Raw genomic sequence first — 14,434 nt, 5'->3', positions numbered from 1 at the left:
AAGCCTATTGGCAACAAGAGGAGTCCCAAGAGCCCCCCCCCCCCCCAACTTTCAGCTTCATTCACATTGTGTGTGTGTGTGTGTGTGTGTGTGTGTGTGTGTGTGTTTCATTGCTGGTGTGTGTCTACGGCTGCATAATCAGCACATACACTGAGGTAGGATAATACAGACTGTCGTTGTGTCTAGATAGTGCTGTATGTGTATAGGATCCTCTTTAAGATGTATATCAACGTTGTAAAAATATGTTTTTACCTTTTTCTGTTTCATTTTGCTCTACTTCCTCTCAGCCTTCTCGCAGCTCCCTTTTCCATTTTTTTGTATTTTTTGTATTTTGTCCTTGTACACTATGTAATCTCCCCCTCAGATGACACCATTTATCTCCCTGACTGCAGGACTACCCTTCTTCTTCTTCTTCTTCTTCTTCTTCTTCTTCTTCTTCTTCTTCTTCATCATCCAGCAGTCTGGCCTGAGATGTGAGGAGCTGCATGGATCTTTTATTGCCAGTGATAAGTCTGCATGGGTGGACTATGACAAGACACCCACACGGACTCAAAGATTCATGTTGGAGGGAGTCAATCATGCTCTCTATCAATCCAGTCCGTAATGTCTTTCTCTAATCACAGGGGGAGCATAAATCTCATGGAAGGACTTTCTCCTGCAGACTGATTGATGCTCTGTCTTACCGCTCGCCCAAGTAATCTCCGATGACGGTCTTGTTGAGGCCCTCGCCTTTGTAGAGGAACTGGGCGATGTCTTCGGGGGTGTGCTGAAGGAGGTCGTTCTCCAGCAGGAACTGGATTCCCTGGAAACGAAAAGGAGAAATCAGGATGTTGTTTGTCTCATTTGAACAAAATCTTTCCTTTCAAGGCTACAGAGACAGCGGAGGCTGTTACGGGATGCGGGAGGTACCTTCTTTGGATCCATGTTGAACTTCTTCCTGCCCATGGCGATCTGTTTGTTTCTCTGGGTTGTTTTACTAGAACACAAACACATTTAATTAGAGTTTCTGGCACGTTTTAACCCTAAACAACACTGAGAATAACAGATTGTCAAGTACCTGAACGTCAAAACACAGCAATATACGTTATTTAAAGTCCCAACAGAGAGTTTTATTTCCTGCCACATCTGTTCCCATTAAACGTGTGCAGATAATCTGAAATAACATATGCAGAGACAGCGGGCACATACGGTATGCTGCTCATTGACTCTCATTATTTATTTCATGCAGCTGTTGGTTTGACACTTTCTAGTCCATAAATCAACATTTGATCTACACAAACAACCAGTTAGCTATATGGCAACCTAATATTGCTTTTGATAAAATGGCGTCCTTCCCAGCTACGTCTAGGTCAGTTTACACCTTTGTAATCCAACTGGCTTTGACGTCTCATGCCAACATGCAAATCCAAAACTCTCTTTGAAAAAGCCCTTAGACTGTTATGTACAGAAACTGTGATGCACACTACTGCCTTTCAAAGGATAAGAACATGCACAGAAAATATCACTCAACTAAATGTACAAATGATTTATACAGATATTCAAATTACCGGAACAGTGTGAAGACTATTGCTTTGGCCCTGGTGTCATGATGTTTCTAGTTAAATTAATGGACAATATAATGTTCAGTTTTTGACTTTCCCACACATCGTGTTGTCGAGCCACAAAGTGCTTGAAAATACTTGATGAACACTCTGTCACTGATATATTAGAGATGTACACACCACATGCACAAACTGCAACTTCAGTGACTCACCTTTCTCCAACACACGTCAGCTGCTCAATCTCCGTCATGACCTCTGCTATCTCAAACTTCAACCTCTGAGAGAAAAGAGTGAGACGGTTGGTTTCTTTCTTTAAATTAAAACTGGAAAAAAGGTTTCAAGGCATGGACAGATGATGTACTGCAGGTCTATTTGCATTATGTGCTGCATGCAAATAGACCTGCAGCGCTGCAGTAGATAGGCAAAAGGCATTGACAGGTCAGAATAACTAACTCACAGGTACTTTACTCCTATTTTGTTCCACATTAAAATGCAGTGCTATCAACACAGTACACAATCATCAGAAGCAACAAAACGATCAAATTAGCTTTAATGCACTGCTAATAAACAGAGGCCTCAGCTCCTGAGATGAAGCTCAAATGTATGCTGAACATTGTCTATTATACTCATATGTGCAAACACACACCTCAATATCATCGAGCAGCTCTCTCTTCCTGCGTCGGATGTTTGAAAGCTCGTCCCTCTCCTCCAGGGACAGATCCTCAGGAACTGAAACATGTGATGGAGAAAACACAGCAGACCTTTAACCTTCGCATGTACACGGCTCGCATCACGGTACCCACTCTGCTCACAAATCTAGTACCTACACGTTCTTAAGGAGTTCCCAACCACGGAGGGAAAATCGAAAAGGACGCTTCCTCCTCATGCGGTTAAGTGACAGGACTGCTGCTGCGGCATCGACTGTTTCAGCTTGTTCAGCAGAAGCAACACATATCAAGAGCCTGCACGCTCGTCTTAATTAACTAGAGAAAGAGAGAAGGCCCTTAATTATTCCACTTGAAAGGGTTTTGCCACTTCCCCTCCGTCTCCTCTTGGCTCAGGGGGGCATGCTATTAATAAAACCAATCCAGATTACGTTTGTATTTCATTAAAAGTGAATTTGCTAATTTAACACGGCCTGCGACCTTGTGAGGTTTTCACCGCTTCGGGCAAAAAGAAGGGACGATAACTTGCTTTCTGCTCAATGTTTCCTTCCCCCTCGCTTTGTTTTTCTGTCTCAATCTTGTTCCTCTTTTTTTTGATCCCACTCCTATCTTTCACTATTTTTCATTCTCCCCCACGCACATTTTAAAAAAAAAATAACGTTACATCCCTCTGCAGCACAAAGATCCTCTCTCTGCAATCTCGCTTCATTAAGGCAGCTTAGAGGCAGAAGAACGCAAGTCTCTCAAAGGGAAAAATGGCACGTCTACTATCAGTCGCAGCTTTGTGCCTACATGTTGCTACATATATATATATATATATATATATATATATATATATATATATATATATATATATATATATATATATATATATCACTTGTTATTTTCCCTCGCAGGCAGGAAACAGAGCCAATTAAAGAAAAACAAGGTCACTGGGCTCAAGAGGAAGCATTCAGTCCACTTTTAATTCAAGCGCTTGTTAAAGAGTTGGTTTCAGGAGAGCTTAGCGTTGTCATAGACATTATTCGCATTAACGCTGAGACAAAAGGTCCTTCTTAACCTGGTCATGTAATCCTGAAGCACCGTGATGAGGGTCAGGTAAACAACAGGAGAAACAGCTGAGGGATTTCCATTTATGAGGCCATGTTTTGAGTCGACAAGACGAGGGGATAAAAATGCACAATGGCTGAGAGTACAATAATAAAGTTAATTAGCTTTGTTGACCTCCAGCTACCTCACAGCAGTTAATATGCAATACAACTGTAAGCGCTCTGAATGTGGCTTCAAAGCTAATTAGTGTACTCAAAAAGTTTCAAGGCTGTTTTACACAATTCTTCAATCTTCTACTTGAGGAGCTTTCTGCATCCGTCCGTTTGTCCTCCAGAATATCTCAAACGAAGCCGAAGCTAACCTGCTGGTGAAAGCTGCTTTGTTCCGCTCTGTTTGAAGGAAAAGTTCGACATTGTGGGAAATACTCTTTCAGTTGTTATCTTGCAGAGTTAGTTAAGAAGATAAATACTTCTCTTATGACTGTCCAATTAATATATATGGCTGTTACTTTGATACAGCTAAGGCTACAGGTTAGCTGTTTAGTCTTTATGCTAATGTAGCTAACGGCTGCTGAGTGTAGCTTCACATTTAGTAGCATCAGTCTTATCATCAAACTCTTTGCAAGAAAGTGAACAAGGGCACTTTAAACTCACTGAACTCAAGAATGCATTCAAATTAAATGTCAAATGTTTGACATACAATTTTAATGAGGTTGGTTGATTGTTTTGTTTGTGTTTATGATAGTTAACTTAATAAAATGTCTTTTTACAATTGCTTGGTCAAAATAAACAATATGAATATGTTAATTTGTGATGGGCATTTTATGATTTCAAACAGACTAAAGCAGTCAATATTATTTTGCATATAAGTCAATATAATGGAAAAAACACATTACGAGCCACAATATTGAATATCCATTTGCATGGATGTTTGTATGTGTGCGTATGTTGCTGAGAGGAAGACGACAGCTCCTTGTTTTCCATTTGCCTGAGGCCGTGCATTAGCTAATGGACATTTCTACTGTAACTATGTGCATGATTACAATCTTGATTCATTCCAAATCTAATGAAAAGCAGAGGATGCTCCCTTTAATAAAAGCCCATCACCATTAATGGAAGAGCATTGCTATTATCCTCAAAACCACGCATCTCTTACTGTATTACATACTGTAATATATGGCTTTCAAGCCACACATGTGATAATAGAAGGGACTATAAAACCAGTGTTAGGGTTTCTGTTCCATTAGATAATCTGGTTTAGTGGTGGGGGAGCTCCTCTACAGAGGTGGTCCACCAATTACATTATTAACACACCTCCCCCCCGGCCCTCTATGACTCATTCAGGTAATAGGTTTAGTGTCTTTAGAAAGCAAAGCAGAGAGGTCATCGTAGGGCTGGTTTTTACCTCCACATTGGCTCAAACTGAACGCTTGAATGTTAATCCACTAAAACCGTTGCTTCATATAATCAATAGACCTTCTGTGGGTCAGATTGTCCAATAGTGTGATAGCTGTATTTGGTGGGGTGCTCATTTAAACTACACTTAAAGCCCAACTGAAAATACCTCTGCTATATGGAAGCTCAGAAATCCATTTCGAGAGGGTCCAAAGGGTTTAAACACCAACACGTGCACCACAGAACAAGAGGCTCCAATAATTCCCCGCCCTAAAAACCAAATCCCTCAAAATCTACTTTGAGGAGTAAATCCCCTGCTGCTCTTCACACCCAAAACTAACAACTGTCCCCGGGCCACCCACTGAAACCAGAGGCTTTGATGGCATTTAAACTAATGCAGGGATACTTAGACACACACAAACCCACAGCAGTCTGCATCAACCCTCCGTTTCATAACTTTCACCACGCTTATGTTGGTCACATATCAATACGCTTAAGCCCTTTGTTAGAGTGAACAGACAGAGAGGCAAAACAAATCAGATGTAAAGGCCTTTAGAAACGATAACTAGTACTCGAAGCACATGGAGCTCAGAGGGAAAATCCCACGCTCGCCTAACACCACTGCGCTCCCAGTTTTCACTGACTCGTGTGAGTGAAAGGGGATTTGTCGAGATCTACTCGCTTTAGACTGGCGACATTAACGGCTGTAAAGTCTTTTAAAGTGGAGGAGCTTTAATCAAAACAAAAATGATAACCCTGTTACTCTGGTCGGCCCAGCAGCACATGCAAAGAAAGTTTCTCCTGGATCGAGACTCTAATTTGAAACCAGTCGACCCGAATCCTCTAACTGGAGACGAAGACATGCTCTGTATTAAAGCCTGGGTCAAAAAGAGACAGACAGACAGACAGACAGACAGACAGACAGACAGACAGACATAGAACCGCACATGAGCACATACACACTTGGGCCAGCTGGCACTAATCCCACACATTCGCCCTCCCGGTCCCTCGGTGAGCCCAAAACGAGTCTGTCACAGCGGAAGTGTGATGTACAGTATAACAGCATATACACAGATGTTGCCGCCAACTAGCCTCAGCCTGGCCTTGCCTTTAAGCTACTTTGCCTCAGTGATGAAATGATGTGACAGAAAATGCGGCCGATCATAGTCTGGCGTAGCTGTCTGCAGAGGCACTTTGGCTTTAAGCCTCAAAGCAGGAATGCTGGGATGTCAGCACAAAGGCCAACGTGAGGAGGTGAAGGAGGTCATGATGCAGACGGTGAAAGGTCACGCACACAGGAGTCTACGTGCATGTGCAAAAAAGCATGCCAGCATGCTGCCACGTGGCAATAGCGGTGTGACACTGAGACTACAGCCTGACAAAAACAAGAAAACATTATGCAACCATTTGTGACTTGCACATTATTAGTGTTTTAGTTGCCTTTAATGACCAGAACTTTCTAGACATTTAAGACACTGAAAAATTACAGAGAGCATTGGTAAATATCATGGATATGTGCAGCTTTGGGAAGTGTAGTTTGTTTAATTGAATGTTGTTTCAGTTTTAGTGATTTGCTCTTTGACTTTGCTCTAGAATAGAATATGGAAAGTAAATCCCAGTGACAGGTTTTATTTTCTTTAGAACGACAGATGAAAGACTAAATGAGAGCTTAACGAGCAAAACAACTAAGCCCCCTTTAAAATGTAATTTATTACATTTTCATTGCAAGACTCTTAACTTCATGCAGGTTGCACTCGTTTGTTCAGCCGTGATGGCTGTTGCTCCTCATGATAAATATCTACTGCTTTGTGTTTCTTTTAATTCAAACTGCTGTTACGACTGAAAATGCAAATGAATGATTATTTTAAGGAATGTGTAATCTGCAGATTGTTTTCTCAATTAAACCCTTGATTGTTTGGACAAATAATAGAGTCCAAAACCTAAATGTATTGACATTTCTAACACATGTGATACAGAAATAAATCCTTACTACTGAGAAGTGGCATCCAGAGGAAGTTCAGCATGTTTGCTTGAAATAAATATTTAAAAGATTAATTGACATTTTTTATACTGTTCTTTTGATTAAGCAGTCGAAAAACAAAATTGTTAAACTGACCGCGTCAGCTCCACATATAGAAAGAACAAAAGAAAGAACAGACCAAACAGAAATCAAATAAAACAGAAACAAAGCAGCTTTTGTGTTTGCTGAATCATTATTGTCCTTCCCAAGTAGGACAATAAACATTTTATGTTAACCGATAACTTCCTTTCAAATTGAATGAGAAAGTGTTGAAATCATGCGTTACTCCACTGTGTTGCAGCCTTTTCAGTAATAATTCAGGAATAACAGTCCGGGCGGTTGCGTGAGAAGAGAGATTCGGGGAGCTAATATGGCTTCTAGTTTTTAACTACATCTGGGGTCATGAGGAGAATCTGGGGCTCGGGCGGCTGAAGAGCCCTCACGCTGATTGCTCTGGTTAATCTGCAGTTTCGGGTAGGGACCTCCTGCTGTGAGTGCATTTGTGTGAGTGTGTGGTTGCATAGGAGGTGGTCCGCACACAATGTCCTCCTTATATCACACATCTGCTCAGCATCAGCACTGTGTCAATATTTGATTCGATGAACGGCGAATCTGAGGGGGCTTCCACTGCCATATGCTGGCGGCCAAAGTAACCGTAATCTGATGATTTGATCGGCCTGAGAATGGATTAGATGGATGCTGTTTCTTCTGGCAGGATGAGGGACTTTCACAGGCTGAGTACAGTCCAAGTGGCTCCCTGTTCCTTCACTGCAGCAGATGATCAGCCAGGTTTTAGGCCGATTTCAGAGGAGAGGTGTAGACGTTTAGTATACAAAACCTAAGGAAATTATTAATATTATGTGTCTGAATGCTGGTCGTTAAAGCCTCTGTACAGTCTATAGCTGCTCGTATAGCAGTAAACTGTTTTAGCATTCTCTAGATTTTGTTATTGTAAAATTCACACTCGCAAACAAAGGATGGAAGACCTGGATGTGACAATCATTTTTGAAAGGCAACATATATTTGAGGGATCATTTCCTGACAGACACGGCTGTTGCTTCCTGCGGGCGTCAGGTGATTGACAGGAAGCAGAATGAACGAAGGCTTTATCTGACGGGGAACACGCTCACCTCCATTATTGCAAAAAGATATCTATCTTGGGAGGCAATTTTGAAATCTGTATGGGTGCTTTTCATTCTGTACACCGTGAATGAGAGGGAATACATTTTGACATATCTGATGTTGCTGACAGCGTGCAGACGCCAGCGATGTGATGGCGGGGGATGGGTTGGAGGGGGCGGGGGGGCTCCACCTGGATGATTGGCTCTGACATCAAACCTTCCAGTGAGCAGCTCTGTTGACCAGGACGTGGAGCTCTGCGTCGGCTTGGAGGTCCAGGATGTTCCTGTGATGTTTGTGCGCCTGCCTGCAAAAACACTGACTTCGGCGGAAAACCCTTGTCTCATTCACAATGACACCGGAGCGACCTTTGACCGTAACAACAGAAACCACACTCAATGTTTAAATGATTCGTCTCGCAGTTCCTTATAGATGGATCCCGTTAAATGTCGACCTGCCTCGTGGCCACGTGCTGGATCAAAGACAGCTCTGTTGGACGAGAGCATGAGGGAACATGTACTCTGGATCGTGAAGAGAAAAGAAAGTGCAGGAAATGAAAGAGTGCCAGTACATGTTATTAAGGTGAGAACGAGCTGGGCGTTGGTGTGGTTCACCATTTCTATTCAGCCAGAAGCCAAGAAACACCCGGCTATACCCTCCAGATTCTCCCTCTGAGCACCCCTCCCTCATCCTGCCTGTATGCTCAGCTGGACCCTGTTTTCTCCTTGCCCTTCTCCCACCTTCGTAGTACATCTCCGCTGTCATTAATGTCTGTCTGTGTTCTCCTCCCAGACTCCCGCTCATTGAATTTGCCATTCCTTTTGTCTCCCATCTGCTCTCTGTCTCGCGCTTAAAGAGCTTCCCCTCTGGACAGCTACGAGCAATAACTCCAGGCAGAGCATACCTCTTATCGCAACAGCCGAAATGTTGCCTTCCAATGTCTTGTATTCCAAGCCCACACACACACACAGACACACACACACACACGTAGTGCCATGGTGATGGGAACATGTCGGGAAGCCTCCTCAGTCTCTCTCTCCTAATCAGGTCCATGTGTAGTTTTCTCTCTCAACATTGAAGTAGTGCAGTTTTGTTACAAGCTCCGGCTCGATCCATGCACGTCGCGCGCCAGCACTGTCTGTGTTTGTGTGTTTGTCTGGTTGCATGCGGTATACTGCACTGTATGTTTAATCTTCTAATGTTGTACCACAAAACCCATAATCTTGGCAGTCAAAATGAATTTCTGTTCTTTCCAAATCTCCCCTTAAGCCCTGAAACAACACAGCCAGCCTGCCGGGTCAACCAATGAGATTGTAAAGAGTACATTTTAGCACATTTTCTGGCATTTATGTCGACACGCAATAAGAGACACGCTGTTCCTAAAACATTGCAGACACTCATTTTAGGCTTCTGGGGTGTTACAGGAAATTTGGAAGTGGTGAATTCAATCCAGCTCCATGTTTTCATACTCAAAGGGAGAATTATGTCTGCAGCCAGGTGAATAAAACAGATGTATGAAGTATGGAAGGAATTCACATAAAAGCAAAGGGTTTAAAAAGGATTTATAGCTTAAGATACACCTATATATCACCATGCAGTGTTGGCGGTATTTGTTCTGGTTAATTATTTGACAGTTTGGGAAATATACTTGTTCATTAAAGTTAAATGAGAAGATCAATACTCTTCTCATGCCTTGATGGTAATGAAGCTACCGCCAGCTGCAGGTAAACTTGATTGGAAAACGGGGGGAAACTTCTCGGTCGAGAGGAAACAAAATCAGCCTCGTAAATGTCTGTGACACAACCAGCTGCAAAAACCCAACATGTTCTTTATTACAGCAAGTTTTTGGATGAATTAAACAAACAAGATGTAACGTGTTAACACACACGCTTTGTGTTGCCTTTGGTCGGAGCCGATAGCTGTTTCCACCGTTTCCAGTCTTTATGGAAAGCTAAGCTATCGCCACTTGGCTATAGCTTCATTTTTAGAAAAAAGACAAAATGTCGAACCATCACTTGATCTACGAGCTAACTGTGGAACCAATTGTTGGTGTAACTAGCGAAAACATATCGTAGTCTGTGTCACTGACAGGTCTCTTTTGTTCCAGCTTTATACTCCATATGCTAAGTCAGCATCCGTATGTGTAGCTTTATTACACATGGAAGGAAGGGGTTTTTGTGATCCATTTACTTTTTAGTCTTAAAAAGATGATTTGAGCTGCAACTAATTGGATGTGTGATTGTTTTATTTATGGTCTTCAAGGAGCCGTTAGGTGGAAGAAAGATGTAGATGTCGAGAGACACATGTGTCTGAACGCTGTTCTGCGGCTATCCAGCCCTTCAGCACCAACCACTTACAATAAGCCAGCCAGACTCCCTGAGCAAATTACAGCTAGTGACTGACTGATGTCCTCCCACACACTCACCCTACAGCCACAACAAACCGTACCCTAATCACACAAACTTCCTCTTCTTACCAGCTAATCCCCCTCAGAACTCCAGCACTAGGCGCCAAAAACTCACACATACAAAGTGTTGATTCAGGTTTCCCTAAAAGACACCCGAGCTTTGGTTTCATGCCTGCTGGGTGAATGGGATGTGAAATAATTGCACACAGTCAGATGTCCAGCAAGTTTGAGAAGGTTTCACAAGAAATGCGGGGAAGAAAGGCGACAATTTCTCTTTCCACTGGAGATATTGCCAATCAAAAAGCCGAGGCGTGCTACTGCACACAGATACTGCAATGTGAGCACCATTAAAAAGGCCCCTACAGACAAAACAGAAAGTGCTGCAGTCAAATACGATTTGTTATTTCAGCGCACACTCACACGTTCAGTCCAAAGAGAATAGAAGAATTGAAGGAAAGGCCTTTCACATTCAACTTTTCCCACGGTCAGATAGACAGAAGAGCGTTGATTGACACTGCAGGGTTATCACAACACTCACACAGGAAATATGGTCAACGAAAGCCCATTAACAAACATTTCAGCACATTTTGTGGCGTCTGAACCCACAAACACAAGACGTATTTTAGGTGCAAGACCCTTTTTTTTGTAAAGGTGAATTCTATTTATTGCAACGTTTTAATATCCCAAACTCCCAAAACAGACATTTAGTCAGCCCATATTAATCCCCTGACTGCAGCATAACAAAGCTTCTCTAAGGAAGAGAGCAGAAGAGAAAATACAAGAGAGCCAAGTGTTAAAATGCATGGCCTCCATCCAGCCGTTTGTGAACCGCTTTCCAGCCAATTTCTGCTTCTGTGTTCTTTCCACTTCTCCATCCAGCTATACGATGATGCTAAAAATAGACACGTGAGTAATAAAAACACTTCGAATTTCGAGCCTGTTGCTGATTTTCATCCATTTTGAGGCCAGGCTCTGTCTGCTCTGTGGCACGTTAGCGGAGCAGAGAGCGCCAATTCTGATTAGCGAGCGCTGTAAACATGCACTAATGAATTCCATGCTACAGCTGAGAGCCGAAAATAAACACAGTGCTCTCCGTTTATAGTTTAATTCATTGTCTAAGTAAGTTTAGCTGAGAAACACGCATGCAGGTCAGTCTCCCTTTGCTGCAAATCCACCGCCATTCCACCAAAGACGTCCCTTACTGCAATGGCAGGCTTTCCATTAATCTGCAAAAGGCCTCTCAGTTCAGAAACTTCTTCATCCCTTCCTCAGTTCGGGCTTAATCAGTAACTCTGTTCACCAAAATGCAAAATCCCCACATGCTGTTTCAGCCTTGTGAGAGGTGGCTTGTGGGAGCCTTCGCTGTTCATACAGCATGTATTAATCCTAAAGTATCGTGGCATCTGTTTTACGATACTCTTTGGTTTACTAGTGCAGAACAAATTATAGCCCCAACTTCAAACATATGTTGTATAGTTTGCATGAGTATAAGCGCAGACGTGAGAGCAAAGTCCCAAATGCACACACATGAGGATGATGTGCACATGTGTGTTGGCATGCATGCAACAAACAGCCCCTCAGAGCTACACAACACAGCTTGTCATTGGACTGTTTCACAGACACTGAGCGAAAAGGTCCCTCGAAATGGCTTCGGCACGATAAGTTTCGTTAGTCTCTTGATCTTTGTAGGGATGCCTGATCCAATATTTAATGCTGATTAAATACGTATCGGACACATTAAAATAGCAGCTGTAGACAACAAAATATGACACATCCTGATCCAAAATATTGCAGGTCCCAATTCAAAATGATGAAGTTATGATAGTAAGTTTGTGTTATTTTGCCCGAGCAATTACCGCTGAATTAATTGGCTCTCGATGTGAGGTGTAACTGTGACTTCGGCAGCTGGAAGTGACTGGTGGGGACAAATATAGCGCTCATGTGCTCAAGTGCTCGTGCTATGATACCAGAGTGTATCAAGGTGTGCATGTGAACAATGTTAAGTGACGCGTGCGAGAGGGTGAGAGAGCCAGCGTGCGAATGAGAACTCTTAATTACGTGAACGTTTATGGTAAGTTATTTTAATAACGCTCTCACATGCTGCACGGCGCTGCACACAATCTCTCTGGGCTGGTGGCGTATGTTTCCAGTTTGATCACAGACAGCGAGCCTCTGTGCTCTCTGACATCCTGTCACATGTTTCAGTGACCTGTCTCTTTCTTTGACTGGCCTCATCTATGGCGATGGAACATGTGATTAACTCGGCTTTTTTTTTTTGTGGCCGTTCACGCTCTGTGTGTATGGCATGGTTTGAGTCCCAAAGAGGATACAGATCAGATCCTGCGCTGTGATTTCAGAGTGATATTACTTTCAACAAGCTTATGAAACAGCATTCAGACCATGGGGAAAACCTTTCCTTTGAAAAGTAAAGTAAAGCTGGTGAAGTGTCCAAATCATAAATATGCTAAACTACTTTCCTGGTAGTTTGCCCATTTTTTGGCCCAGATTTTGATTATTCTTCTGTACGATTTTTGCCCAAAGTTGTCACTAAAGGAAACATCAGGGGATCACCAATTTTCCTCTGGAGTCCATGAATCTAGAGCTGTGTTTATGGAATTTACCCAAAATACAATTAAATGCATGCAGAGTATGATAGAAAGACGAGAATAGTTACTACACACTTGCATATGTCTGCACAAGTCTAACTAACATAGGCCAAACTGGGTCATCTTCACTTCCACTCCAATTCATGGTCAAGTTTATTGGTTTAGGTACAACAGTTCAGACCTGAACATATTGTGTGTGTGAGGAGGGTCTCTCCTGTATCATGCTAATCTCTCACAGTTTAACTGACTAACTGTTATCAGTGCACAGCCTTTTGTTTACACTGCATTGCCTTCAGCCCACAAGGCGGTTTGGATTATCTGCTCAGAAGCATCCTGCGTGTGTGCTTCAGCACACACATCGTGTAATAACTGATACGGGACTCCGAGCTGCAGCCGCCGTGTGAGCAGGAATCCTGGTTCGACATGCAGCGGCACGGGCTGAACTCATTCAGACTTACAGTATCACAACAGCACACAGTCAGGTGTGTGGCACCAACTCTTCTACGACTGTTCCTACAGTCACTGTTGGGTATATAGACGTGACTTTAGTGTATTCACCTCCACCTGTAGCGTAAGTTTCTGCATGCAACGCAATAATTGTAGTCCCTTGTTGTCCTTAAAGGCATTTATTCAACTAAAATGCATGTTTTCTACACCAAATATTTGTGCATTCAACGTGTTTTCTGCAGTAACCTAATCATGATGTGTTAATCTCCTGTTGGTATCACTTTATGACTCGAAGATCACAACCGGGGCTTCTTTTTCTTTATTTTCTCTGTTTTTGTAAAAGGATTTAGATGCTGCTCGGTCTATCCTGCATATGGAAGGCTGCCAGTCAGATAGCTTATCAATTTCCACCAGTTTAGAGGCTTCAAACAGCGCAACGAGATAGTGAGAGCAACTTCAAAGCCTTACAGCAAGACATCAAACAGATGGAAAAGGTGCATGCATGAGCAAATTGCCTGTTTATTTTTGATGTGTGTGCGTGTATGTGTGTGTGTGTGTGTGTGTGTGGTTTTTAACCATGACTTCACCGTTTCTAGACATGTTCCTGGACAGGAGACCTCCAAACCAACAGAGTCGTACTGCATGTATGAGAAATGCTCCTTTAATATCAGGTCGTTGTTGTTTTTCTGGGCAGGTTTGCATGAAAATAAAAAAACACAACATCCTGGTTTTCCTGATACCTCCGTGCATCTCCGTACATCCGTGTCTCCTCCTGACTCTCACACACACACAATCACACACATCCATGCCGTCCATCCATCGCTGCGCTCGGCTGGGGAGAGGAGACCGACGTGGGTCTGCAAAGGAGCAGAATACAAAGACAGCCTTACCGTGGTTGTCCTCGTCCATATTGATTGTAGCAGTGACAGCGCACTCCGGCAGGAAGGTGTGTATTTAGAGGGTTTCACGGGGTTTTTTTTTCCTTCTTCTTCGCTTTCCCCGCTGACAGTCCGTCCAAAGAGCCGGTGCGCTGCCAGACAGATGGAGTGGAGTGGAGGTGTCCACCGAGAGACTAATGGAAAAGGAGACCGAAAAGGGAGCCGCAGTCTGGGTGGAGAACTGAAGGCAGGTTCTCAATTGTTGGAGGGATATTTCAGAGGTGTCTGACGGCGGTGTGAGAGAGCT

The 14,434-nt window shown here is 43.0% G+C and overlaps 1 protein-coding gene across 1 annotated transcript in view; it reads right to left on the bottom strand.

Annotated features, from left to right (window-relative positions):
- Positions 1–14,434, bottom strand: part of LOC137789212 (cytohesin-3) — a 27,966-nt gene extending 13,532 nt beyond the window's left edge. The window contains exons 1-5 of the mRNA XM_068582535.1: positions 14,140–14,434; positions 2,188–2,270; positions 1,754–1,818; positions 910–976; positions 684–802 (exon numbers count right to left, since the gene is read on the bottom strand). Of these exons, the coding sequence (XP_068438636.1) occupies positions 684–802; positions 910–976; positions 1,754–1,818; positions 2,188–2,270; positions 14,140–14,158 (353 nt within the window). The 5' untranslated portion in view covers positions 14,159–14,434. The remainder of the gene's footprint in view (positions 1–683; positions 803–909; positions 977–1,753; positions 1,819–2,187; positions 2,271–14,139) is intronic.

The sequence above is a fragment of the Clinocottus analis genome, unplaced genomic scaffold (genome assembly GCF_023055335.1).
Source record: "Clinocottus analis isolate CAN_PGR_092001 unplaced genomic scaffold, fCliAna1.0.p SCAF_19, whole genome shotgun sequence".
NCBI lineage: Eukaryota > Metazoa > Chordata > Actinopteri > Perciformes > Cottidae > Clinocottus > Clinocottus analis.
The sequence above is the reverse complement of the archived record's forward strand: the minus strand, read 5'-3'. Positions and strand labels throughout refer to the sequence as shown.